Source organism: Perissodus microlepis, chromosome 5, assembly GCF_051167445.1.
Source record: "Perissodus microlepis isolate ML-2025 ecotype Zambia chromosome 5, ASM5116744v1, whole genome shotgun sequence".
NCBI lineage: Eukaryota > Metazoa > Chordata > Actinopteri > Cichliformes > Cichlidae > Perissodus > Perissodus microlepis.
The window spans coordinates 37,649,805-37,673,846 of NC_140465.1; the positions used below are offsets into that span (position 1 = coordinate 37,649,805).

Below are 24,042 nucleotides of genomic sequence, written 5' to 3' on the forward strand. Positions count from 1 at the left end.
GGAGGTGCGATGCTGTGGAGGTGCGATGCTGTGGAGGTGCGATGTTGTGGGGACACTTTCAGCGCAAGCATCGTTTAAACACACAAACACGAGACGGGAAACAAAAACCCGACGTCACAGAAACGGCATTAACCTAAAACAGGATCAAACACTGAAGCACAGCTGGACCACGACTCGCACAGGTGCACCTGCAGACACCTTCGACAGGTGAGGGTGGAAAAGGGAACGCTCGGCTTGGCTTCACAGCAAAGACTAATACAAAAAATAAATCTTCCAATTGTCTTCCATAACAACCCTGATGAAGCGCGCCCAGCCCGTTCAACGACCTGCCTCAGGTCACACGGGACAGCCTCAAACATCACCTGCAGGCTGGGTGGGCTGATGGTTCGCGGTCCTTACCGGGCAGCTCGTCCATGCCGTTAGCCGGGCTGAAGTAGTTCTTCAGGGCGCTGTACGCGTTCATGGCGACGTTGAGGTAGAACTCTGATGTGAAGGCGAACAGAGAGCCGGTGTTGTCGGCGTGCTCGATGGTGCGGATGCAGACGCACAGCAGCCAGTAGATGTCCAGCATCTTCTCCTGGAGACAGCAGCACACAGCTCAGAAACAACACAAAATCCACCATTTAATGCGGACGCACAGCGGGCGGAGCGGCCTGCTCACCTTGGAGTAGATGGTGGCATTGATCCAGGCCAGCCTCCTGCTCAGGTGGTTCAGCTTCTCCGCAAAAACCTTCTGGCTCTTCTGGAGCTCCTCCAGGATGTCGGCCCTCTGAAACAGACACGCAATCATTAAGCAGCCGAGCGTCAGTGCCGCGTTCGGTTACTCCGTTATTCCTGGACCGCAGGAACGGAGACGCCCCAGGTGTTCTGCTGCGCTGATGTGAGCAGGTACGTGTGCCTCCTCTGATCTGACATGATGTGCACGCTGCAGGTTTCTGGTTCCCTGCAGTTAACGAGGACATACACGGCCTGACCGAGGCCCTCGCCGATCACAGGACGCATCGCTCCTGATGGGGGCGCTCCTCCTACTCTACCCGTCTGCCTTCAGAGTTTACTCTGCGGCACTAATGAGAGGAGCTTCTGCATCACAACGGGCTGACAGCAGCGCGGCCAATTACCTCGAGAAGAGCTCCGACAAACAAAGAGGAGTGCGTCAGATTTATTAATGAGGACGGACCAACAGCGGCGTTTAAACGAGGGTTTCTAGACTCAGTGGGAAACCAGAGGAGGCCTGTGACCTGAATAAAAGCTGAGCATGAGTCTCACTTTAACACATTTGAGTTTAATAACTACAGCGACCATCAATACAGAAATCCTGCAGAGAGAACGACATGAAAACATGAAGCGTGGCAGAAAATGAGGGCCTGTTGGTGGGAATGCGTCGCCTCAGTGAGGGGTGGAGGGGCGCGTTAACCGAGCCATCCCCCCTTTCACTGAAAGATGCTCTTTTGTTCGATTGTTCGTGTCGTTGGAAGTGATCCAATCAGAAGTGATCTCATGTGCAGACAGAGAGCAGACATACGGACACGTTTCACACCTGCTGTCGAGGAAAATAAGACGCTCCGTAAACCATGAATCAAAAGCTAAGCAGTCGTTTTTGTTAGCCTGCAACAAAGGTCTTTCTCCCATAGGGGGCGCCACAGCCAATCATCTGCCTCCATCTCCCAGCATCCATGAAGCTCCTCTGAGCTCCTCTCTCCCACTGCAGTGATAATCTGTCTAAAGCTGTCTGACTCGGGTCAATCAGCCAATCGGGTCCCACCACTGACCCCACCCACCTCACCAATCTGAGCCATGGTCTGAGTGACCTGAGTGACCCTCATCATTTACAAGCACTGCTTCTAAAACTCTCACTGATGTCCAGCTGAGGCGGCGGCGGCACTCACTCTGGCGGGGCAGCGGGCGATCTTCTCCTCCGTGTCCTTCAGCGCCACGGCGTACTCGTGGACGTCGTCCGACACCACCACCATCTGAGAGGAGAGACACATGTCAACACGCTGCTGAGAAAAACACCGGAGGCACGAGCGATCTAATTGGCTGATTGTCACAGCGACCATGAAAACTCATTAGTCTCACCACGCAGCAGCTACGTGATGGAAACGCACACGTTACAGACTCACAGAGGCGCTTTTAAATGAGACAGGGGTCAGAGGTCGCACAGCGTTAGTGTCGGGAGGATTACTGAGAGATGAGCAGAGTAGAAAAAACCTTCAGGCTCAGCGAGGCGCCCGTGTTTGACCAGAGGACTCGGAGTGCTTCGCTTTAATGCACGCAGACACGTTATTCAGACACCGCGAATAAAAACGTAAAAATAAAACCAGACACACAAATCACAGCGCTCTGAGCACAGCTGCTTCGGGTCAACCCATCCGAGAGAAAGGTGGATGCAGCTAAAGGTCAGGACCGCCCACAGATACTTCAGCAAGTTTTAAATATAGACGTTTAAAACAAGGAGGGATTATTAACAGTGATGTGACCAACTGGAGCGTGATGAGCACCGCACCAAACCAAAGGACGAACTCACTGTGGGGCAGCACTCAGAGTTTTTCCACCTGCAGACAAAACCAGCTGCAGAGAAGGTCACAGGAATAAAATATGCAGCATTAACCTTTACAGCAGAGCTCCACAGGGTTCAGTGCTAGGACCAATTCTGTTTACATTATACATGCTTCCCTTAGGCAGCATCATTAGAAGACATAGCATACATTTACACTGCTATGCAGATGACACCCAGCTCTATCTGTCCATGAAGCCAGATAACACACACCAATGAGTTAAACTGCAGGAATGTCTTAAAGACATAAAGACCTGGATGGCCGCTAACTTTCTGCTTCTTCATTCAGATCAAACTGAGGTTATTGTACTCGGCCCTGAAAATCTTAGAAATATGGTATCTAAGCAGATTCTTCCTCTGGATGGCATTACCTTGGCCTCCAGTAACACTGTGAGGAACCTTGGAGTCATTTTTGACCAGGACATGTCCTTCAACGCACATATTAAACAAATATGTAAGACTGCTTTCTTCCATTTGCGCAACATCTCTAAAGTTAGAAATATCCTGTCTCAGAGTGACGCTGAAAAACTAGTTCATGCATTTATTACTTCCAGGCTGGACGACTGTAATTCATTATTATTAGGATGTCCAAAAAACTCCCTGAAAAGCCTTCAGCTAATCCAAAATGCTGCAGCAAGAGTCCTGACGGGGACTAGAAAGAGAGAGCAGATTTCTCCTGTTTTGGCTTCCTGTTAAATCCAGAATTCAAAATCCTGCTCCTCACATACAAGGTCTTAAATAATCAGGCCCCATCTTATCTTAATGACCTTGTAGTACCATATCACCCTATTAGAGCACTTCGCTCTCGCTCTGCAGGCCTACTTGTTGTTCCTAGAGTATTTAAAAGTAGAATGGGAGGCAGAGCCTTCAGTTTTCAGGCCCCTCTTCTGTGGAACCAGCTTCCAGTTTGGATTCAGGAGACAGACACTATCTCTACTTTCAAGATCAGGCTTCAAACTTTCCTTTAAAGCATATAGTTAGAGGGCTGCAACGGTTCATCGTGTGTTTCGAATAATTCGATTAGAAAAAATTCTGGACACAAATTCTTTGATTCGGCACTTCGTTTAAGGCACGGCCATGACGTGCTCGCTGGTCTTCATCGCACGCACACGCACACACACACACACACACACACACACTCACTCACCTTCCCCAGCTGCTGATGGACACTCAGGTTGTACATCATCACGATCCCGTCCACGATCTCCAGCAGCGACTTGTCTGCAATTTGTTGATCGGGCTCCTCGAGCGGTCGCCCCAGCAACAGGCCGTCGTTGCCATGACTTCCCTCGACTTCAGGTTGCAGAGAAACAGGAAATGGTTAAAAAAGGCAGGAGATTTTTACAGCTGTGGCACTTCCACCCAAAGACTCAGGCGATGATAACGGGCTCCACGCCAACTTCACGCTGTGTCTAACCGGCCAATCAGGCACGAGCACCTCATTTGACTAATGAAGGAAACAACCAGAGACCAACTTAGTCTGGGCCAACAGTGAAAAATAATGATGTGAAATCAACAGGACACCTGACACACCCCAACAGGAAGTGACCCAATTAAAGCTCCCAGCACACGAAGACCTCGTAAAGCTGAACACGCCGGGCTGAAAGCACGTGGTACGAAACAAACGGGTGGACATCGCGAGGGATCGATCCACCTCCATCCACGCTCTGTCCCACCATCCAGAACCAGAACGCAGGAACCAATCACTTCTTCTCAAACGTCCAACACTGTCACTGACAAAGTACTTCCTGATATTTTACCTGGCAGACTTCCTCTTTGTTTCCTGCCATCACCATGCTTGCTCTGATTACTCTGATTACTGTGCTGGGTGCAGAAAGGAGAGCGTGGCTGAACATTTATCACTACCTTCGATTGGAGGCTGAAGTGGAACAACACTCAGACTCCAACTGTAGATGGAAACGCAGACGTTTTCCTGCAGCGATCACGCCTGCCAGGACGGCTCGGGCCCTTCTTCTCTCACTTTGCTCGTCTCCTGCACGCCGGTGTCATTGCACCACCTAAACAGCAGGAGGCCACCTGTTGGGTTCTGTGAGTACTTTGCACAAAGAAGACTTTTACTGAAACGCAGCGAAGAAGGCGGAGCAGACGGAGGCAGTTCTTCTTCCAGCTGCACTATTCGAGGCCACCACGGCAGACCGCCTCTACCTCAGCATCCGTCACACCGACGCTCTGCAGCCTCGAGACGCATCCACGTGGCGTTATTTTTGTGCCACTATTCTGAGCGCACGTAAAAAAAGGCATCTCTGAAAACATTAGAGCACTTATGCAAATATGTGATGTCTTGATGAATCGAGCAGATATTGGAAGTTTACACAGAAACATTCTCACATGAAAATATCTTAAAAGTTTATTTTGTGACCCAGAAAGAGTAATATTTCAAACTCCGCCCCTCTGCGTTCCTCCGCCGCCGCCTCGTTTGAGTTTTGGACGAAATGCATTCTGGGATATTGCATTTCAAATATCCCAGCCAATCAGATGTTTTTGCATCCAAGTCTGTGATTGGCTGGTTTTGTGGCACAAATATAACGGTGTAGAGAAAGAGTTGAACGCGCACGGGCAGAAATGTTGCGAGCGAGCGCAAATGCAAAAGCTGAGCGAGAGGGGCTGCTGTTGTGTGTGTGTGTGTGTGTGTGTGTGTGTGTGTGTGTGTGTGTGTGTGTGTGTGTGTGTGTGTGTGTGTGTGTGTGTGTGTGTGTGTGTGTGTGTGTGTGTAATAGCAAACACTGAAATTATTTCTTTGCACGCAGGAATGAACTTTGTTCACTCAAAGTCAGCTTTTCTTCGCTCAAAATAAATTTCTCCTCAAAATGCAACACTTGCACCTGCAAAATTTTTTACGTGCGCTCAAATTTTTTTTTACGTGCGCTCAGAATAGTGGCACAAAAATAACGCCATACACCCACAGAGGAAGTGACTCACTTGTCACGTTGACGCCTAGGTGAACCTCACACAATTAAATTCTGATTCTCACTTCCTAAAAGCTCCACGCAAAGCGAGCAAATGCGGAAGTGATTCCCTGTGTTGCTGTTCATCACGCCTGTAAAAGCAAACTTCCTGACAAATCACTGACCTCCTGCTGCCAGCAGGGGGCGCCACGCACTGGCACAAAGACCTGCTTCGTATTTTCAAACGCAGGAGAAGCTCTGAGCAAACGGGGCTGATGCCAGTGAGTTCCGTAGCAGGAGCGAGTTGTACTCACTGTCCTCCTCGGTGCGCTGCTCCACGGCGAGCGTTCGGACCTTCACCTTCTCTGGCTGACTCAGGGGTCGCCTGGGGGTCATCAGGCTGACGGCGGCCGTGCTCAAGAAGCGGTTGGCCCGACCCAAAGTGGGAGAACTCAACCAGCTGGGCCTCGCCAGAGCTCCGCCCATTGCCACGGCCCCGGGCAGCCTCTGTGGTCAGACAAAAAAAAAAAAGAAAAAAAAAAAGTGATGTCAGAGGATCAGGAGGTCAGAGGTCACAGATGTCTGCACAGATGTTTGGTCACACATTTAGAAACTATGGATATTAAACATCAGTGAGGATAATTTTTTAAAAGCTTGTTCTTTAAAACATGAGTGGACACGTTTTACCTCACTTCCTGTCTAACCCACAGTTTCAGCTAGGGCAGCCAATCGGGGGAGGGGCTTAAAGCAGTACGAAGTGAAAACCGCGATCGGTGAACGGGAACAATGAAGACAAATGGAAGAAGCCTGAGAGAAGCATGGACGAGGCGCTCCGTCAGACGCAGCCAGCTGTGCTTCACATCTGCAGCTGCCACGCCTCTGCACGCCCTGCAGAGCCACCCGTCAGCTGGTTCTGGTCTCTGTGCTTTGGGCTAAATGCACGCCACGCCAACATTTTGCAGCATGTCGTCTTCAGAGCGGCTCACTGAAGCCTCGCAGGTTTGACATCGGGCTTTGTCGGACTCCAGGTTATCCTCAGCCCACAGAAACAGGTGCCGGCACAGGCTTAGACAAAGCGAGCAGGCCGTCACCGGCGCCGTTAGATCGGCTCTCCAACTCAGAGCGTGCACGCCATAAAAATGTTTCATGGTTTTTAATGGCGGCAGAACGTGTTGAATCCATCGCCGTGCACTCGCTCTTCATAACGTTTACATGTTCCATCGTTTTATTTCAATATCTGGAAGTACTTATACTTATGTGTACTTTTACACGTACTGTTTACTCGGTGACACAGAAACAAATCTATGTAAAACATCACATCACCTGAGCAGCTCCGCTCTCGTCGTCCTCGTCCAGGTCGTCCATGGACGTGGCCTGGATCTCCGCGGGGTCGATGATGATGTTTGCTTTACTCGCCAAATCGTCTGAAAAAGAGAAAACAGGCACATTCATCATGTTGTAGTTCTCCACACATGAAAACAAACCATCAGCTGAGTTTCATCAAGCTGTCTGCAGAAAAACGTCAACATCAGACGAGCACAGCTCTCACAGCGGCATTTTATATTCACTCAGACCCCAAAACACGATCAGAATAGTTAAAAACAAAGAAATACGTTTAGAAACAAACTGCAACCCTACATTAAAACTCTGAGTTTAGCCGTCCAGGCCAGCTCACACCGGCTTTGTGCGAACGTTCTGACCAATGACGAGGTCAAACCGTCGAGCCGTGCCGGGCGCGTCAGGAGGAGACGGCCTCGGACTGATCGGAGACCAGCGTGTGAGCGTTAGCCAATGAGCATCAGCCTGACAGGAAGCCGGCAGTAACGAAGAAACTGTCACTGGTACTGAGAGTGAAGGAGGGCGGGTGTTAGAAGTCTGAGCTGACTGGTTGGCCCGTGCAGGAAGTTCCCGACCGATCTGCAGAGGACTTCCTCGACGAAACCTTCAGGAACACACGCTCAGGGCTGAAGTCGCATCTTTACCGAGACTCAAAGTCAAACGTCCAAAATACAAATGGCTGTAAGTTGTTCGGGCTCCTCTTCATCACGAGTGACTGTAGGAGGACGCGGCGTGCCCGCCTCTGAGAGGAAATGGAAGCGAGCGGGCCGCCGGAGCGGATAACTGATGGCAGTTGTGCAGCACTGGCGGCCTCATTTCCCCCACGGAAACATCATTCAGACGCTTGCTCTTGATACTGAGGCGAAGCCCGCTGGCTCAGGACCCTCGGCGCTCAACGCTAACCCCGTCACGCCTCGTGTATTTCATATCTGTGAGTCTGAGGCCTCGCCATCGTCAGTCAGTGTACGGGGGGTAAAGAAATCACACCTGACAGGATCAGAAACGTATCGATCTCAAACGGTTCTTTTGGGTGATGGTTGGTGTATTTGCCTCCTCACGCCAACCCCGCCCCCCAGCGGGGGCAAACTGGTCAAACTGGTCATGTTAGAGGTTTCTATCCAACATGGAGCCCTTGCTCCCTCTGGTGGAGACAGCTGTGATGACCAACTTCAGATTTGATCCAGTTATTAACGCGGGCGCGCTCGCCAGCTCTGTGTCCTTCATCTTGGATGAGTTAACAATAATCCCCGTTTATGTGACACCTCTGTGCACCCTGCTTTAGCTCCTCCCCCTCTGAGCACCTTTGCTCCTGATTGGCTGCTCCTCACAAACTGAGTTCAGGATTCCTACACAAGCACAGCTCGTCATTAGACAGACGTGACAGGAAATCAATGAAGGAGATCTTGAGAAAGGATTCACGCTCGCACACGTCACCAAAGCAGCGACAGCTCGTCCAATCACGTTGTCCTGGGGCACTTCTGACTCTCCCAGGCGCCGATCAGCTGATCAGACACTGAGGGGGTCGGTGTGATGTGATCGCCTGCAGCGCTCTGGGCTCAAAGTCAGCACATTACCAAACACCTAAACTGACAACAGACACAGAGGAGCACGCCTCCCAGGGCCACGCCCACCAGGAGCACGCCTCCCAGGGCCACGCCCACCAGGAGCACACCTTACCTTTCAATGTTTTCTTCAGGTGGGACAGCAGCCCGCCCAGCCTCTGCAGGTCGAAGTAGTCCACCTTCCCGTTATAGAACAACTGAGGAGGGACGTAGGCCTCTGTGGGGGGTACAGAAGAACATCACTGAGGGAAGACGCACACACACACACACGCACGCGCACTCACGCACACACGCAGTGATTGTGTGGCACAGTGTCGTACCGTCGCTGCTCAGAAGACGCACACACACACACGCGCAGACACACACACGCACGCACGCACACGCACGCACGCACGCACGCGCACGCACACGCACACACACACGCGCAGACACGCACACGCACGCACGCACGCACGCACACACACACGCACGCACACACACGCACGCACGCAGTGATTGTGTGGCGCAGTGTGTCGTACCATCGCTGCTCAGAAGACGCACACACACACACACGCGCACGCACGCACACACACACACACACGCACGCAGTGATTGTGTGGCGCAGTGTGTCGTACCGTCGCTGCTCACGCTGCTCGGACTCGTGCGGTGCCCTTCATCCCAGCAGCCTCTGACCGCTGTGATGAGGCGGTGCAGGAAACACACCATGTACTCAGGCGGACACAGAGCCGTGGGGTGCTGCTCAAACACACAGAGCGCACGCAGGTGCAAACACACATGTGAGGCCGATGATTAGAGTGCACTGATAAAAACACGTCTCCATGAAATCAAACCTGTGGTTTCAGTTTGTCTGCGTCGCTCACAGACAGGAACAAACTGACCTGTGGAAACACTGACATGACGTGAGAGGGCGGCGTTCCTCGCTGCTCCTTACCCCTCTGTTGCTGGCGTTTTCCTGGAGGAACTTCCTGAACTTGTTGAGGAAAATGTAGCGCGATGCTTCTCCCTGAAAGAGGAGCAGAGCTCATCAGAGTCCTGCTTCAGTTCTTCTCTTCACTGCAGTTTGAAACAGGAGAAGCGATTGCTGCAGTCCAACCTTCAGTCTGATCAGACCCAGTGTTACTCGGGTGGAGGACGTTAACGTTCACGTCAGGCCGAAACATCCGAGGATGACACGGAGAGTAAAAACTGAGAACAGGCAGACCCCGGATCTGTTTTTGGATAAACGGGGAATACTGCACGATCATCCGTTTGGTCTCTGAGCAGGATAGGAATAAAAAGCTGCTGTTAGACGCACAGACGTTAAAGTTCTTTAGTGTGTCAGAGTCGTGGTTTCAAAGTGCAGCGATCGCACCGAGGGAAACCGCAGATCGGTGAGTTTGTGGGGTTCGCTGCTGAAACCTATAAAGGCTCTCGTGTCTGTGACTGAAAAGACTTTCTTTAAATCACTATCAACAATAAAAATGAGTCTATGACAGAACGTGTTTCAGAATCAGAATCAGAATCCTTTATTGATCCCTGGGGGAAATTATTCGTGATGATCTTACAGTTACAGTAAGGAAAGAGCAGCGGGGTGAATAACACGGTTGGTCGTCGCCTTCACGCCGAGGAGCCGTTTCCTCCCGGTTACGTGATTTGGTTTAAAATAAATGCTTAAAGCCAAGCGACTCCGAGCCCGGGCCGTTATCGCGTCGAGCGCTCGCTCCGTGAATTCGTTGACAGTTGCTTGGATACGTGTTACGGTGCTGCAGGAGAGCCGGCAGAGCTGAGGTATCTGATCTGAGCCAAACACCTGAACCTCCACCCGACAGAAACACCGCCGCTGAAACGTCTCGCCACCGCAAACATCAGAGCAGCGTCCTGACCGCGGTCGCCATCATCAACACATCACGGCGCTGCACCCACCGTGCTCTTGTCCTTGTTGTTGAGCAGCAGCCTCAGGATCTGAACCTGCAACTCCTCCACCACTGCAGGAGAACAGAGGTCAGAGGTCAGAGGAGCGCACACAGACACAGTCCAGGTAAGCAGACAGGTGGGTGGTCTCAAAGACAGGAACTCAGTGAAACACCAAAATAAAACAGTAAACCACTAAAACAGAACACGGCCGAGTGACGGAGACCGACCTTCGATCCTCTTCTTCAGCCTCTGGCAGCCTCTCTCGTAGGCTCGGCGCCTCAGACGCTCGTCGGCGCTCTCGTCTTTGGGCTCGCGCTCGTCTTTACCCTGTTAAATAAAGAAACATTGTTTAAAGCTCTCACACCTGTGCTGCTGTAAACACCTGATCGCTGCAGCCTCCCCCTGAGGAGCCTGTGATTCGTCTGTCACGGTCAGTTCTTACGTCACATCTGATTTGTCGTTCCGCACGTCACAGAGGTAAACGGCCTCTCTCTGTTTGAGCTTCGCTGCTTTCAGTTTAATGACTTTGACACACTCGATAACATTTCGTCAGGAGCGAGGAGACGCAAACGGCAGAGCCTCGGTTTCTCTCACCTCTTTGTCGAAGTGCGTGGGCCACCAGGTGGTTGGGATGAGCTCCTCTAGCCCCGCCTCCTTCACCCTCAGAGGAGTCTTGATGTAAAAGAACACAACCGAGCGCAGAACGTCGAACGTGAGCTTCGGTTAAGGAGAATGCCGCAACAGCGGTTTAAATGTCACAGAGCGCTTTCGCTTTGCGGCTGAAGGATATAAGACGTTGCTGAGCAGGTACTTCCTGGATTTCTCGTGGCGCAGGATGGCCGTGGTCAGCCGCAGGTAGTGGATCTGAAACACAAGCACATCAGCTGGAGAACATCTGGAAACACGTGACATGAAAAAAAAAAAGATTTTAGATGAAGATGAAGTTGGTCGCCACCTGCACACACAAACATTCAAAGTTTGGTCTCTGAAGATGAACCTCCTGTGTCAGTGAGGTCCCTCTGCAGGCCCCGCCCCCTAATCTTATATAACCTGTGGAGCTCGATGTCTGTTTGTTTGTCCTACCTGGAAGCCCAAGTCTGGGATGATGGGGGAGAAGCGGTAGGCCCTGAGTAAGGACATCATGAGTTGCTTCAGACACTCGTTCACCTCGTGGTCCTGCAAACAGGGGACAGAGAGGACAGAGAGGACAGAGAGGATAGAGGACAGCAGAGGACAGAGAGGACAGAGAGGATAGAGGACAGCAGAGGACAGAGAGGACAGCAGATGACCGCAGATGACAGCAGAGGACGCAGAGGACAGAGAGGACATCAGAGGACAGAGAGGAAAGACAGGACAGCAGAGGACAGAGAGGACGCAGAGGACAGAGAGGACAGAGGACAGCAGAGGACAGAGAGGACGCAGAGGACGCAGAGGACAGAGAGGACGCAGAGGACAGAGAGGACGCAGAGGACAGAGAGGACAGAGGACAGCAGAGGACAGAGAGGACAGCAGAGGACAGCAGATGACCGCAGATGACAGCAGAGGACAGCAGATGACCGCAGAGGACAGCAGAGGACGCAGAGGACAGAGAGGACATCAGAGGACAGAGAGGAAAGACAGGACAGCAGAGGACAGAGAGGACGCAGAGGACAGAGAGGACGCAGAGGACAGAAGATGACAGCAGAGGACAGAAGATGACAGCAGAGGACGCAGAGGACAGAGAGGACAGCAGAGGACAGAGAGGACAGCAGAGGACAGAGAGGAAAGACAGGACAGCAGAGGACAGCAAAAGACAGCAGAGGACAGAGAGGACGCAGAGGACAGAGAGGACGCAGAGGATAGAGAGGACGCAGAGGATAGAGAGGACAGCAGAGGACAGAGAGGACAGCAGAGGACAGAGAGCATAGAGAGGACAGCAGAGGACAGAGAGGACGCAGAGGACAGAGAGGACGCAGAGCATAGAGAGGACAGCAGAGGACAGAGAGGACAGCAGAGGACAGAGAGCATAGAGAGGACAGCAGAGGACAGAGAGGAAAGACAGGACAGCAGAGGACAGAGAGGACGCAGAGGACAGAGAGGACGCAGAGGACAGCAGAGGACAGAGAGCATAGAGAGGACAGCAGAGGACAGCAGAGGACAGAGAGGACAGAGAGGACAGCAGAGGACAGAGGTTTCAGGCTGTGGTACTCCAGAAAAACATCCTGACGCTCAGCACGCTCTGCAGTAAATATCACCAATTTAAACGAGTGCTTTTTAACCGGGTTAGCACCGTCGCCTCCTTGTTTGAACCTCCGGGTCCTCCTCTGTGGAGTTTGGGTGCCACCGTGAGGCGGTAAATAAACCAACCATCAGCTATTAGGAGATCTGTACACATGTTCAGCATGCTGTGGCTTTTATTTACCGAGCTCAGCATGAACTGTCGGCACTACACGTGCTCGAAACATTCACAGGGTTTCTGCCTCAGAGGCAGCGGTTGGAGCAGAAACGCCCACACGGACGTGTGTGACCAGTCGACGTCGCTATGGTCACTAGTCATTTAACCCAACCGTTAACATTTTAATTTAACCTTAATGCCCCAAGATGGAGCAACCCTTCAAGCTCACAGTGGAGATGAGCTTTGTTTGACAGCCGGGCTCCCCTTAGAGGGAGAGGGCGGAGCTCAGCCATTCAGGAGGCACCCTGAGTGGAGCAGCTACGTCTCCACATTGAAGGGAGGCAGCTGAGGCGCTCGCCTCCTGGAGGAGGTGTCCTGGGCAGCTCCGACGCTTCCTACAGGAGGTGAAAGTACTGTGCAATACTCCAGAACATTGTTCAATAATAGCAAGTTAATAATAATACAAAGTGCTGATGTTTTTGTTTCTGTGGAGCAACATGAAAGTTGAATTAACATTTTAACAACCACACGTCATCCATGCCGTCATTAGTTTTTATTCATGTATCCTCAGATGTGGAACTCTGCAGGAGAGCATCCACTAAGATGTTTTTATGCATCTGTCCCAAGTTACAGATTCATCTTGATATGAAGAAAATTTCACCCTGTTATCTTTAAAGGTTTGTGAACTATTCGTGAAAAAGGCAAAAAGGCCTGAAAGTGGGTCGACGGACCATTAAAAAAGAAAACACGACAGTGATGCAAACCCAGGGCCGCCTCCTGTGAGGAGATGGTGTAAAGCAGGATGCGTCTCCCTCTTTCTGAGCTCACTAACCAAGAGGAGCTTTCAGCCCAACCTGCAGGTGATGAAGCTTTCTCCTCATTGGCTGACACAACAGGAATAAATAAAAGATGCTGATCAAGTGTTTGTGCGGCCGCATCAATCCGAGCTGTCTCAGGAAAGAAACACACAAACACCTGGACGGACAGGTGTGCGCGTACACCGACCCTCGTCAAAAGGTATTCTAAAGGTCGTGATGCGTGCTTTTAATAACCGAAGAGGAGCTTTACCACAGATCATCAACGACGACCAGCTGATCAGACCGTTCTGGAAATGTAACATTTTTAAATGATTTGTTACGTTTGTGGTTTTCACAGTAAAAAACCTGCGTTTCATGTTTTTGTGTGACTTTAGCTCGACTGTATCGAAACAGGAAGTCATGATGAAAACGCACCTGTACAGTCAGACACGAGGCGGAGCTGCGACAATGAGGCAAACAGGTGTTAAGGTGACGGTCCACAAGGCCAGGTATAAATGCAGCAACTTTAAATGACGTCCCTGAACCTGAGCGCGTCCTGCTTCTTCTTCTGTTTACACGTCTTGAATTTCTGTGCGTGTTTGCTGTTACCCTGTGGACGCACAGTCCAGTTTTTGGGTTTAGGCCTGCCGTGGCGGGTGGGGCGCCATGGTTGGAGCAGTGAGCCGAGCGTGCAGATTTACCTCCATCAGCAGCCAGAAGAGGTCGAGCAGCTGCTGGATGAGCGGGTGTTCGTCCACCGAACCTCCTCCCTCCAGAATCCCCAGCAGGAAGTTCATCAGCACGTCCTCCACCAGATACACCTTACACTGCAACAGACAGCCCCACCATCAGTGCACGTGACCTGATGACATCACATTTTCAGACAGGTGATTTCATCCATTCAAACGCATCGCCTGCACAAACAGCGCCCCAAACAGATGATTTCGTTTCCACTGTGGATGGATTTAATCAGCTGCAGAGCACGGTGCACGATCAGTCTGGGAATTAAAACAAAGACCATCTCCGGTTTGCTTCAGCGAAGCCTTCAGAAACATACAAAGCCACACTTCCTGTTCATGTGGATGCATGCAGTCTTTTCTTTTAAACTTTACAGTTACAGCTCTGATGCTTGATATAAAATCCAGCTGAATAATCTGCTTCTGTTTGTTGTGTCTCAGCCTCACAGCAGGATCATGAGAAGCAGTCTGAGTGACACTCAGCTCATTATTAGAAACTTTATGCTTCATATGAACCACGACAGGAAGCGAGCCGACGTATTTTATGCTTTTCCTTGTCGTCTCTTCTCCGTGTATTTAAATATGAGTGACAACGTCTGATAATAAAAACTCTAAAAATCGTCCTGATCCAGAGACACGGACGACAGGAGCAGCCTCGTTTTAACCACAGCGCTGTTTAAGCACTTTCAGTGTGTTTTAATACCCGATGTGATTATTCAGTTAATAACAGAACAGCGGTCAGTTTTAGCGATCTCTGAACACGTCCTGTTAGCTTCACATCGGTATCTTCGGTTGGTTTTCAGTTTCCTGACGTTTCATGCAATAAAGGGAATAAGCTACAAACACAGCATGTTTCACCATGAGCGGAGCAAAGTGGTTAAAGATGTGAGCCAGAGTGACGAGGACGGTCGGTTCTCCGTGAAGCCTCCACACGGCGCAGTCCTTCTCCACCAGCCTCTCCTCCTGCAGCAGTAAAGGACAGACAAAGGACGCACCTTTCACTTTACCTGCACGTCAACCAAACACCAGGCTGAACACAGGAAATGCCATTTTCACCTGCTCGTGTTCCTACCTGAGCGTCGATGGCGGTGGACAGGACGTTCTTGATGTAGCCCAGCAGTTTGTGGGCCTTCATCAGGTCTGCAGCTGGAGGGTTCTGGAGGGGCAGGTAGCCGTCCACGGGGTACGTGGGTCACAGTCGGGTTAAAGACAAACTCACGACACCACAGCAGCATTTATCCAGTCGAATTCAACTCATTGGTGTGTGTTATCTGGCTTCATGGACAGAGCTGGGTGTCATCTACATAGCAGTGTAAATGTATGCTATGTCTTCTAATGATGCTGCCTAAGGGAAGCATGTATAATGTAAACAGAACTGGTCCTAGCACTGAACCCTGTGGAACTCCATAATTAACCTCAGTGTGTGAAGAGGACTCTCCATTTACAGATGTTCCAGGGAAATCTTTCACAGCAAAAGAGTTGTACAAACCCATAAAGCCAAACAGCATTTTTCAGATGGATGGTGAAAAAATAAAATGAGACCAGCTTAGTTAAAGAGCTCAGTTTGAAATCCTACACCTGTAGAAGCTTCTCTGTACCGTCCATGACTCCACCATGCAAACGTATGGCCCTGATAGCTCACAGGGGAGTGGCACTAACACCTGCCGGCAGGGCTTTTGGACACTTTGCGATTAGTTGTGAAGGATATCTGAGAGGCCTGCTGCCGAAGTTGAAAGCCACTGACTCTTTAAAGGAGAGGCTGATGGCGGGAAAGTAAGCGATGCCAGGACCCATCTTAATGTTGGTGAAGGCCGTCCCCAAAGACTGGCCGTTCCTGAGGACACAGAGGACACGCTCAGTGCTTTACTAAACAATGAGGACACATCAGAGAAGACTTCAACCACAAACGGAGTCACTGACAGCTTAAAACCTTTTGATTCAGTCTGCAGACCAACATGTACAGTCTCATCTGTGACGGCCAGAAATCAGAATGATTTACCCAAAAAACTCCCTGAAAGGTTTATCAAAGGAAACGTGCCTAAACCCAATAACTGGTTGGGTGCCCCTTAGCAACAACAACTGCCTTCAAGCATTTGTGATAACTGTCAGTGAGTCTTTTCCAGCTGTGGAGGGATTCTGGCCCACCCGTCACAATTGTTGGAGGGTTTGAGCTAGGGCTGGGCGATATGGCCTAGAACAGCGGGCCCCAACCCCCGGGCCTCGGACCGGTACCGGTCCGTGAGTCGTTTGGTACCGGGCCGCGAGAGTTGAGGCTCAGGTGTGAAATGTATAGTTTTCAGGGTTTTTATCGGTTTTCAGCGTTATTTTGTTATCGTTTTGATCGTTTACTCGGTTTTCCTGGGTCTTTTCATGTGTGTTATGAATAAATCTTCTTTTTTACGGTACCGGTACTAGTTTTATTTTGTTGTATTTATCCGCGACACCTTAAAGGCCGGTCCGTGAAAATATTGTCGGGCATAAACCGGTCCGTGGCGCAAAAAAGGTTGGAGACCGCTGGCCTAGAATCCATATCACGGTATAATTTGAAGCATGTGCGGTAACGATATATTCTTTTCTTCTGTATAACGTATTTTACACACTATTAGGCACACAGGTGCAAGTGTTGCATTTTGACGAGAAATTTATTTGGAGCAAAGAAAAGCTGAATTTGAGTGAACAAAATTCATTCCTGCGTGCAAAAACTGTATTTCAGTGTTTGCTATTATCCACACACACAACAGCAGCCCCTCTCGCTCAGTTTTTGCATTTGCTCGCGCTCGCAACGTGTTGCTCGCGCTCGCAACATTTCTGCCCGTGCGCGCTCTCAACATTTCTGCCCGTGCGCGCTCAACTCTTTCTCTACACCGTTATATTTGTGCCACAAAACCAGCCAATCACAGACTTGGATGCAAAAAAATCTGATTGGCTGTTCTGGTCTCCAATCAGCTCAAAATGACGAAATGCAATATCCCAGAATGCATTTCGTCCAAAACTCAAACGAGGCAGTGGCGGAGGAACACAGAGGGGCGGAGTTTGAAATATTACTCTGTCTGGGTCACAAAAGAAACTTTTAAGATATTTTCATGTGAGAATGTTTCTGTGTAAACTTCTAATATCTGCTCGATTCATCAAGACATCACATATTTGCAAAAGTGCTCTGACGTTTTTGGAGATGCCTGTTACAAGCATTAAAACGTACAGCTCTGCTATCACTTCCAACATAGATGAAGACAGAAAACTAAACAGCAGTGACGTTTGTAGGGTTACTGAAGTTGGGCTAGCTGGTATATAATGATGTGCTATGTGATCGCTAGCGACACAGCTATGCTAGCATAACATAAACACAGTGAAGCTGGAGGATGAACGCTAACTTTTTTCCACGCGATAAAAGTTAACGTGAGGGTTCCTGATGGTTAGGGACAAATGCAGTCGCATGGCAGGATGCTGTAAACGGACCAAACTTCAGTCAGGAGAACAACTGCGATAATCCATCCACAATACGAGGTTAGTTATTAATATACTGCAACAACATGGGAATAGAGCCGCTGGAGAGAATTCAACATTAATGAGTCAATGGTACAGAAGTGGAGGAAGCGCAGGTTTTGGCTTTCCCCATCTTCCAAAAGTGCTTCGTTTCTTTGCTATTACTGTCGCCCGGCATAATTTGCAGATGATGTTTGCAGCCGCTGCAATGCTTTCGACCAAAACAGGCGCAGCTTGATGACACCATCAACATGCGCTATCGCGGTATAGTCAAAATCTCTACCGTTGGCCAAATTTATACCGTTTATACTGCCCACCCCTAGTTTGAGCATGAACTGCCTTTTTAGGGTCATGCCACAACATCTCAATCGGACTCAGGTCATGGCTTTGACTAGCCCACTCCACTAGTCCAAAGCCTTTAGTCTTTCTAAAGCCAGTCAGAGGTGGACTTGCTGCTGTGTTCTGGATCATTGTCCTGCTGCAGAAGCCAAGTCATGAACACATGTCCAGACATGTCTTCAGGTCCTGAGGCAGCGACACAGCCCCAGACCATCTCACTACCACCACATATCCTACAGCTGGTATCATGTTCCTTTCCTGAGATGCTGTTACTTTTACGCCACAGAGGCTCAAACTTTCCAAAAAGTTCAACTTTTGTCTCATCAGCCCACAGAGTATTTTCCCAGAAGTCTTAGGGATCATCGAGATGTTTGAGGCTAGACTTTGTGTTGTTTTTGGTCAGCTTTGGTTTCAACTTTTTACTCCTTAATAACAAACAGTTTCATTTAGAAACTGCATTTTGTGTTTACTCGAGTTTGTCTAACATTTACATTTGTTTGATGTTCTGAAACATTTAAGTGTGACAATCATTCTGTATACCTAACATACACTACAGATGTTTCACAGATGTTTCACAGATGTTACTTTTAGTCTACTCTGTCTTCACATTTTCTCAAAATTACAGTTTTATCTTTTTTTGTAAAGTCAGCTGCTCTGCTATCAAGAAACCTGTCTGTTTTTCTGATTGGTCACATGCTCCAAACTCCGCCTCTGTCACGGGCTCACACTGACAGCTAGCCTGATAAACTCCGGGCTGATAAGTGAAGGACAGAAAGCCATCCTGATATGTTGATGATCAGAAGTTCTCGGTTTGAACCAAAGATGTAAAAAGACGACCAAACGGAGGAAAGGAGGGAAGGAAAGGACAGAGGAACTCACAGGCAGAACGTGATGGTTCCTTCATCCAGGTCTATCAGACAGCTCACGATGTCTCCTGCTGCCCACGACTGGGGAGAGAAAACGCGCTGTTATGGTCACATGATCAAACAGAGGGGCAGATTCCAGCGTCTGTGTTCACGCTCACCTTTCCGTAGTTTGTCGTCGTCACGTTCCACTTTCTCACTCTGTTTCCGTCGTAAGCGTACGAGTCCGGCGTGTCACCTACGCCCTCCTGAGCACAAAAACACACTGTTCAGCATCACCGTGCCGCCATCCTTCATGGTAACGGATGCAGCAGAGGTGAAAAACAGACAGTTTTTAATGGACGCCCTCAGACACCAACCACAAGCGTCACCACAGAAAACTCGATTTAGCTCTTTGATTGAAGCAAATATCCAGCTTCAATTACTTCTTTTTAAAATTTACCAACAAATATTCCAACGTTTTTGACACTCAACATTAATGTAGGCGTAACAGTCAATTTTGTGCTTTAATCAAGCATCAACCTCCACATCCTGCAGTTCCTGTGACGTCCATTGACGCTCACTGCGTACTTCTGCAGGATGAACCTGCAGCGTTTATTTCTTTCAGATTTTTCACATATGAATAAACAGCTCTGACCAGTTCCCAGTCGAGTTTCATGTTTTGTTTTCCCCACAACATGCGCCGTGTCAAGGCCTTTACAGGGTCATCATCAAGGTGTGTGTATACCTCCTGATTGAAGCGACAGCTAAGGGTACACCAGCCTATCTGCATCAGACCCTGAGAGGAGATCAGCACCTCGTAGGCCCACTTCCCTGCAGACAGAAACAGCCCAAAATCATTCCCCACATCACAACAGTCGCCTCAGGGTGCTTTATATTGGAAGGTCGACAATAATACAGAAAAACCAGATCAGACGACCTTTCTAAACTGGACTTTTATTGTGAAAAGCAAGCCCATCTGCAGAGAAGGTCACGTTTCCTGTGACAGTTTTTTGGTTTCAGGGCTCATTTTTGTTGTGTGTCATATTTACTGAGTCAGTTCAGCACAAACCCAAAAGTCAAAGCTTTTTGCGGGTCTGAGACAACGTACCTTTATAAACACAGGTGGTCGCTCGGATGGAGCTGAAGTTGCTGTGGCCGATGACCTGAATGCAGAGAAATTCATCACACTTATCACACATAGGAAGTGTTTTTCTACAGTACCAATCAAAAGTCTGGACAAAAATCAGCCACGTGTCCAAACTTTGACTGGTTTCACTGGTTTATGGTCTCCGGCGTGTCTCACCCCCAGCAGGTCGTCGTCCACAAACAGGAGTCCTTCAAAGCCGCTGGTGTGATCGAGGACAACGGGCTGAGGACCCAGACGACCGTCCACAGCCTGACCTGCACACGTTCAGGTGACGGTGTTAGTGTTATCAGACATTTGAGCTCGTTCTGAGTCACAGACCATAAGGTTTGGTTTTAAAGGCAGACAGACGCTTCCAGCCTTACCGTCCTCGGTAGGCGCGTCCTCAGACAGCAGCTTCTCCAGGTGAGCAGGTAGATCCTGGAAACCCAGAGGCTTCCTGAAACCCAGAGCGGCAGGAACAGACGACAAAGGGACAGAAAAGATTTTATTCTCAGAGTTTCTCATTATCGTTTCCTTCTTTCAGCTCAGTCTGATTTTTCCATTTAAACATCGTTCACTGACACAGAGACCAGACTCGTTACACAGAAAAACACCAGCACACGACTCTCACATCAGGTAATCACAGCACAGTCATTCAGTTAGAAACAAACCCAACAAATATTTATCAAAAAAAAGAAAAATAACAATTATTAAAAAACAATTTTGGGAAGTACAACAGTTTGTAAAAAAGACAAGAGAAAGAACTACATCCTAAAAAACCCTGAAACATAAAAGTCAAAGAAGTCCACGACTATAAAAAATATATCTTCCTACAGCATGAACCAAGATTCAAAAACAGAATAAAAACAAAAAGTTACATAGAAAAAGAATCGGACTTAAAGTCAAAACTACGTCTACAATAAATCCGATTTTTTTCCCCCCAGAGACAATCACAGAAATAAGAAATTACCAAAAAGAAACTGGTTACATTTTAAAATGCATTATATAAAAAATATGTTTAAAAAATAAAAAAACCAATCTGACTATTTATAAACACACACATCCAAAATTCATTTTTGCAGATTATTAAACAGGAAAAAATATAGAAAAATAAGGTTAAAAATGAAAAGAAAGAAAATTTACAGTTAAAAAACAAATGAAAAAAGTTTTACATGATTAAAACGTTGATGTTTGTTTTTCACATATTTGTTTTTAGATTTCATGAATTGTGTGTGTGTGTGTGTGTGTGTGTGTGTGTGTTTAAAGCTGCTGAAGGTAACATGAACCTGGCCAGCTTAAATAACGAGGCTCTGAGTCACTAACCAGGAACTCAGGACACACACACGCACACACACACACACACACGCGCGCACACACACACACACACACACACTCAGAGTAAGCAGCAGCTGTGACCGTCGGCCTCATTCCTGCGTCTGGTTTCAGTTTTACAGCCTCGCACATTTAAAATAGAAACAAAATCAGACAAATAAAGTGTTTGTGTTCAGTTTGTGTTTAGAGCTGTAAAAACTGAACCTGATGGTGCGTCTGGCCTCTTACCTGCTCAGAGATGTGCATCAGAGGAGGGGGGGTGTCACAGCATGAGCTTACCTGAGCGAGGCCAGTGTGGGTCCCTGTTTGGTGGAGGGAAACACATGGTGTAGGTAGTCGCTCAGCAGCTTCTCGTTCACGATACCTGGCAGAGGGACAGCTGACTCAGACAGACCAATGGGAGGGCAGGAGTGATGGGTTCGTGCTGAAGTGACTGAGCATTCATACCTGTGGATCTCGGCTTGTCCATGTCTGACGCCAGCCTGTAGTTACGGCGGGTCAGAGCGGTGCCGCCTCCCTTAGAACTCATGGTGTCTGACTGGAGCCACCTGACCCACACACTGCTGCCAGAGACACACCTGTAAACACCACCACCATCGTCGTGTCCAATCACAGCACAGGGCAAGGCAGCTGTGTCACAAACAGCAGCCACATGTTCAGGAGAGCGCCTGGCTCCTGACATAAACATCTCCTGCCCTCTCTGAGTCATTACCGTGTACTTTTACTACTTTGCCCCAATCCTACCTGTGTACTTTTACTGCCTAAAGAATTTAATCATGCTGGATTTACTTTAACTGTATGTAACTGATACACTGCGATTACCCTCTCCTAGGTCTAATATTATGTACTTTTATCACCTTGCTGCATACAGCTGATGATAAAGTGTAGTCTCGGGGTAGCCCTGAGCAATGATGAAGCACAGCTAGCTCGGCTGTTAGCATGCCGCCTGTCCCCCGTTAGCTCACCGGAGCACTGAGGCTCGGCAGACCGGTCCGTTACAACCCTGTCGGCGGGACTTTGGGGGCTGAGTGTCGAGGTAATCACCGGACACATCAGTCGAGCATCGCTCGGCTGTAGGTAGTTACATGTCACACAGCTGGTAGCAGGCTAACAGCTAGCGGCTAATGACAGCGACACTCACCGCCTCCGGCTGCTCGGACGGGCCGCTGCTCCGCTGTAGCCGCCGCTAGCTCTGGTAGTCCGGCTGATAGTTGTGAATTGAGCCGCTGGGTATCGGCGATAAGAACCTAATCTCCACAACAACACCGGAGTCTTATCCGCTGTTAACGCCTCTCACGGTACGGAGTGCAGACTGGGACAAGAAGGGCAAAGACGAAAAACGCGAAGGCAGAAATATATGTGTGTGTGTGTGTGTGTGTCGTCGTTAGTTTATGGCTGATCAAAACACAATTAAATACAAATACAATTAAAAAGTTAAATTAACGTTTTTAAATATTATTACATATATACTATCATGTATTATGAGCTTTAAATATAAATGCTAGCAGCAGTTCACAGATTAATTTAAAACAGTCTTACATGCAGCATCAAACACACGTTAAAATATACTGTGACTCTGTGGTAGGCTGAAAAGTGTGAGACAAGAACATTTAGGAAGATATGAATATGAAAATATAGGAATAATCATTAGTTGGTTAAACTGGTCAGAAATTATAACTGATGGAGTCATTAAACTTCTCTGAACCTTTCAAACCAAAGCATTGTTTTTGTGCATATGCAGTAATAATGTTCAGAGGGCACACCTGGCTTTAGTTCAAGAGACTCCACCTGAGAACCTGTGGACAATAAAAGATCTCGTCTCGTCTTGAGTTCAGTCAGAGGTTTATGTCTCCATCTTGTGGTCCTTCTGTGTCATTACTGAATGCAGTTCACGCAGATGACAACAGGATTAAATAAACGTTTTCATGACGTAAATGACAGCATGACTTCAGAGAGCCAACGTGCTTCATCTTTGGCTCTCATAACTTAGCCATCGTTCATGGCCGTTCATGGCCACCGTTTAATCAGAATCAGAATAAAGTATTCTGGTTATTTTCAGCAGCTCTTCTCAGAAGGGTAATCCACCTGCTCCTCCTGGTTTCACAAGTCCAGTGAACCTCAGGACTGGAGCCAGCCCAACACAAATATGAATAGGACAGCTATGAAACAGGCCACTTTAATGTGCATGTGATTTATTTAAAATACAGAACACATGTTGAGTTGTATACTTAACTTAAAAAAATACAATTTCTGTTTAATTTAAGTTAATATTATACAATTCAATTTTAATAATGAAGCGCAAAAGTATCTATAAAATAAAAAAAATATTAAATATGAAATACAATCAAATAAATTATCAGAGAGACACTGCAGACTTGACCGAAAGATCAAGAACATCGTCAAATATGGTGTCTCGTTCCGACCCCTGGAATATGGCCTCTGATTGGCTGACCTGTTTTAACCCTAACCCTAACCCTGTTTTTATTGGTTACTGAGTAGCCAATGGCAGATTCGCCTGTGGAAGGTTCCATCGTAGGTAGTGGGGAGGGGGAGGGGGGGAAATCTATGATTCCTGAAGGTTTGTAAACATATTTGCTCTTCTTTAGTCCAATCTGAGAGATTAAGAATGGTTTTCTAGTGACACGTTAGTAAAGTAGAGTTCTGTCACCAATGTGTAGCGACAGCGTGAAGCACTTGAACGATAGAAGTAAACCAGTGTCCCCTTCCCGGTCGCAGTGAGTTGGGATGTGTGTGTA

General features: G+C 48.5%; 1 protein-coding gene across 1 annotated transcript in view; it reads right to left on the reverse strand.

Moving 5' to 3' along the window:
• rnf123 (ring finger protein 123) overlaps positions 1–22,635 on the reverse strand; it is a 119,069-nt gene extending 96,434 nt beyond the window's left edge. The window contains exons 1-27 of the mRNA XM_084929673.1: positions 22,428–22,635; positions 21,734–21,864; positions 21,566–21,650; positions 20,338–20,411; positions 20,132–20,229; positions 19,937–19,991; positions 19,574–19,659; positions 19,008–19,094; positions 18,863–18,930; positions 15,870–15,995; positions 15,234–15,348; positions 15,020–15,124; positions 14,126–14,251; positions 11,337–11,429; positions 11,049–11,117; positions 10,848–10,970; positions 10,481–10,580; positions 10,263–10,324; positions 9,292–9,363; positions 8,975–9,095; positions 8,476–8,577; positions 6,784–6,884; positions 5,775–5,967; positions 3,702–3,847; positions 1,887–1,970; positions 662–769; positions 400–577 (exon numbers count right to left, since the gene is read on the reverse strand). Of these exons, the coding sequence (XP_084785799.1) occupies positions 400–577; positions 662–769; positions 1,887–1,970; positions 3,702–3,847; positions 5,775–5,967; positions 6,784–6,884; positions 8,476–8,577; positions 8,975–9,095; positions 9,292–9,363; positions 10,263–10,324; positions 10,481–10,580; positions 10,848–10,970; positions 11,049–11,117; positions 11,337–11,429; positions 14,126–14,251; positions 15,020–15,124; positions 15,234–15,348; positions 15,870–15,995; positions 18,863–18,930; positions 19,008–19,094; positions 19,574–19,659; positions 19,937–19,991; positions 20,132–20,229; positions 20,338–20,411; positions 21,566–21,650; positions 21,734–21,815 (2,659 nt within the window). The 5' untranslated portion in view covers positions 21,816–21,864; positions 22,428–22,635. The remainder of the gene's footprint in view (positions 1–399; positions 578–661; positions 770–1,886; positions 1,971–3,701; positions 3,848–5,774; positions 5,968–6,783; positions 6,885–8,475; positions 8,578–8,974; positions 9,096–9,291; positions 9,364–10,262; positions 10,325–10,480; positions 10,581–10,847; positions 10,971–11,048; positions 11,118–11,336; positions 11,430–14,125; positions 14,252–15,019; positions 15,125–15,233; positions 15,349–15,869; positions 15,996–18,862; positions 18,931–19,007; positions 19,095–19,573; positions 19,660–19,936; positions 19,992–20,131; positions 20,230–20,337; positions 20,412–21,565; positions 21,651–21,733; positions 21,865–22,427) is intronic.
• Positions 22,636–24,042: the final 1,407 nt, after the last annotated feature.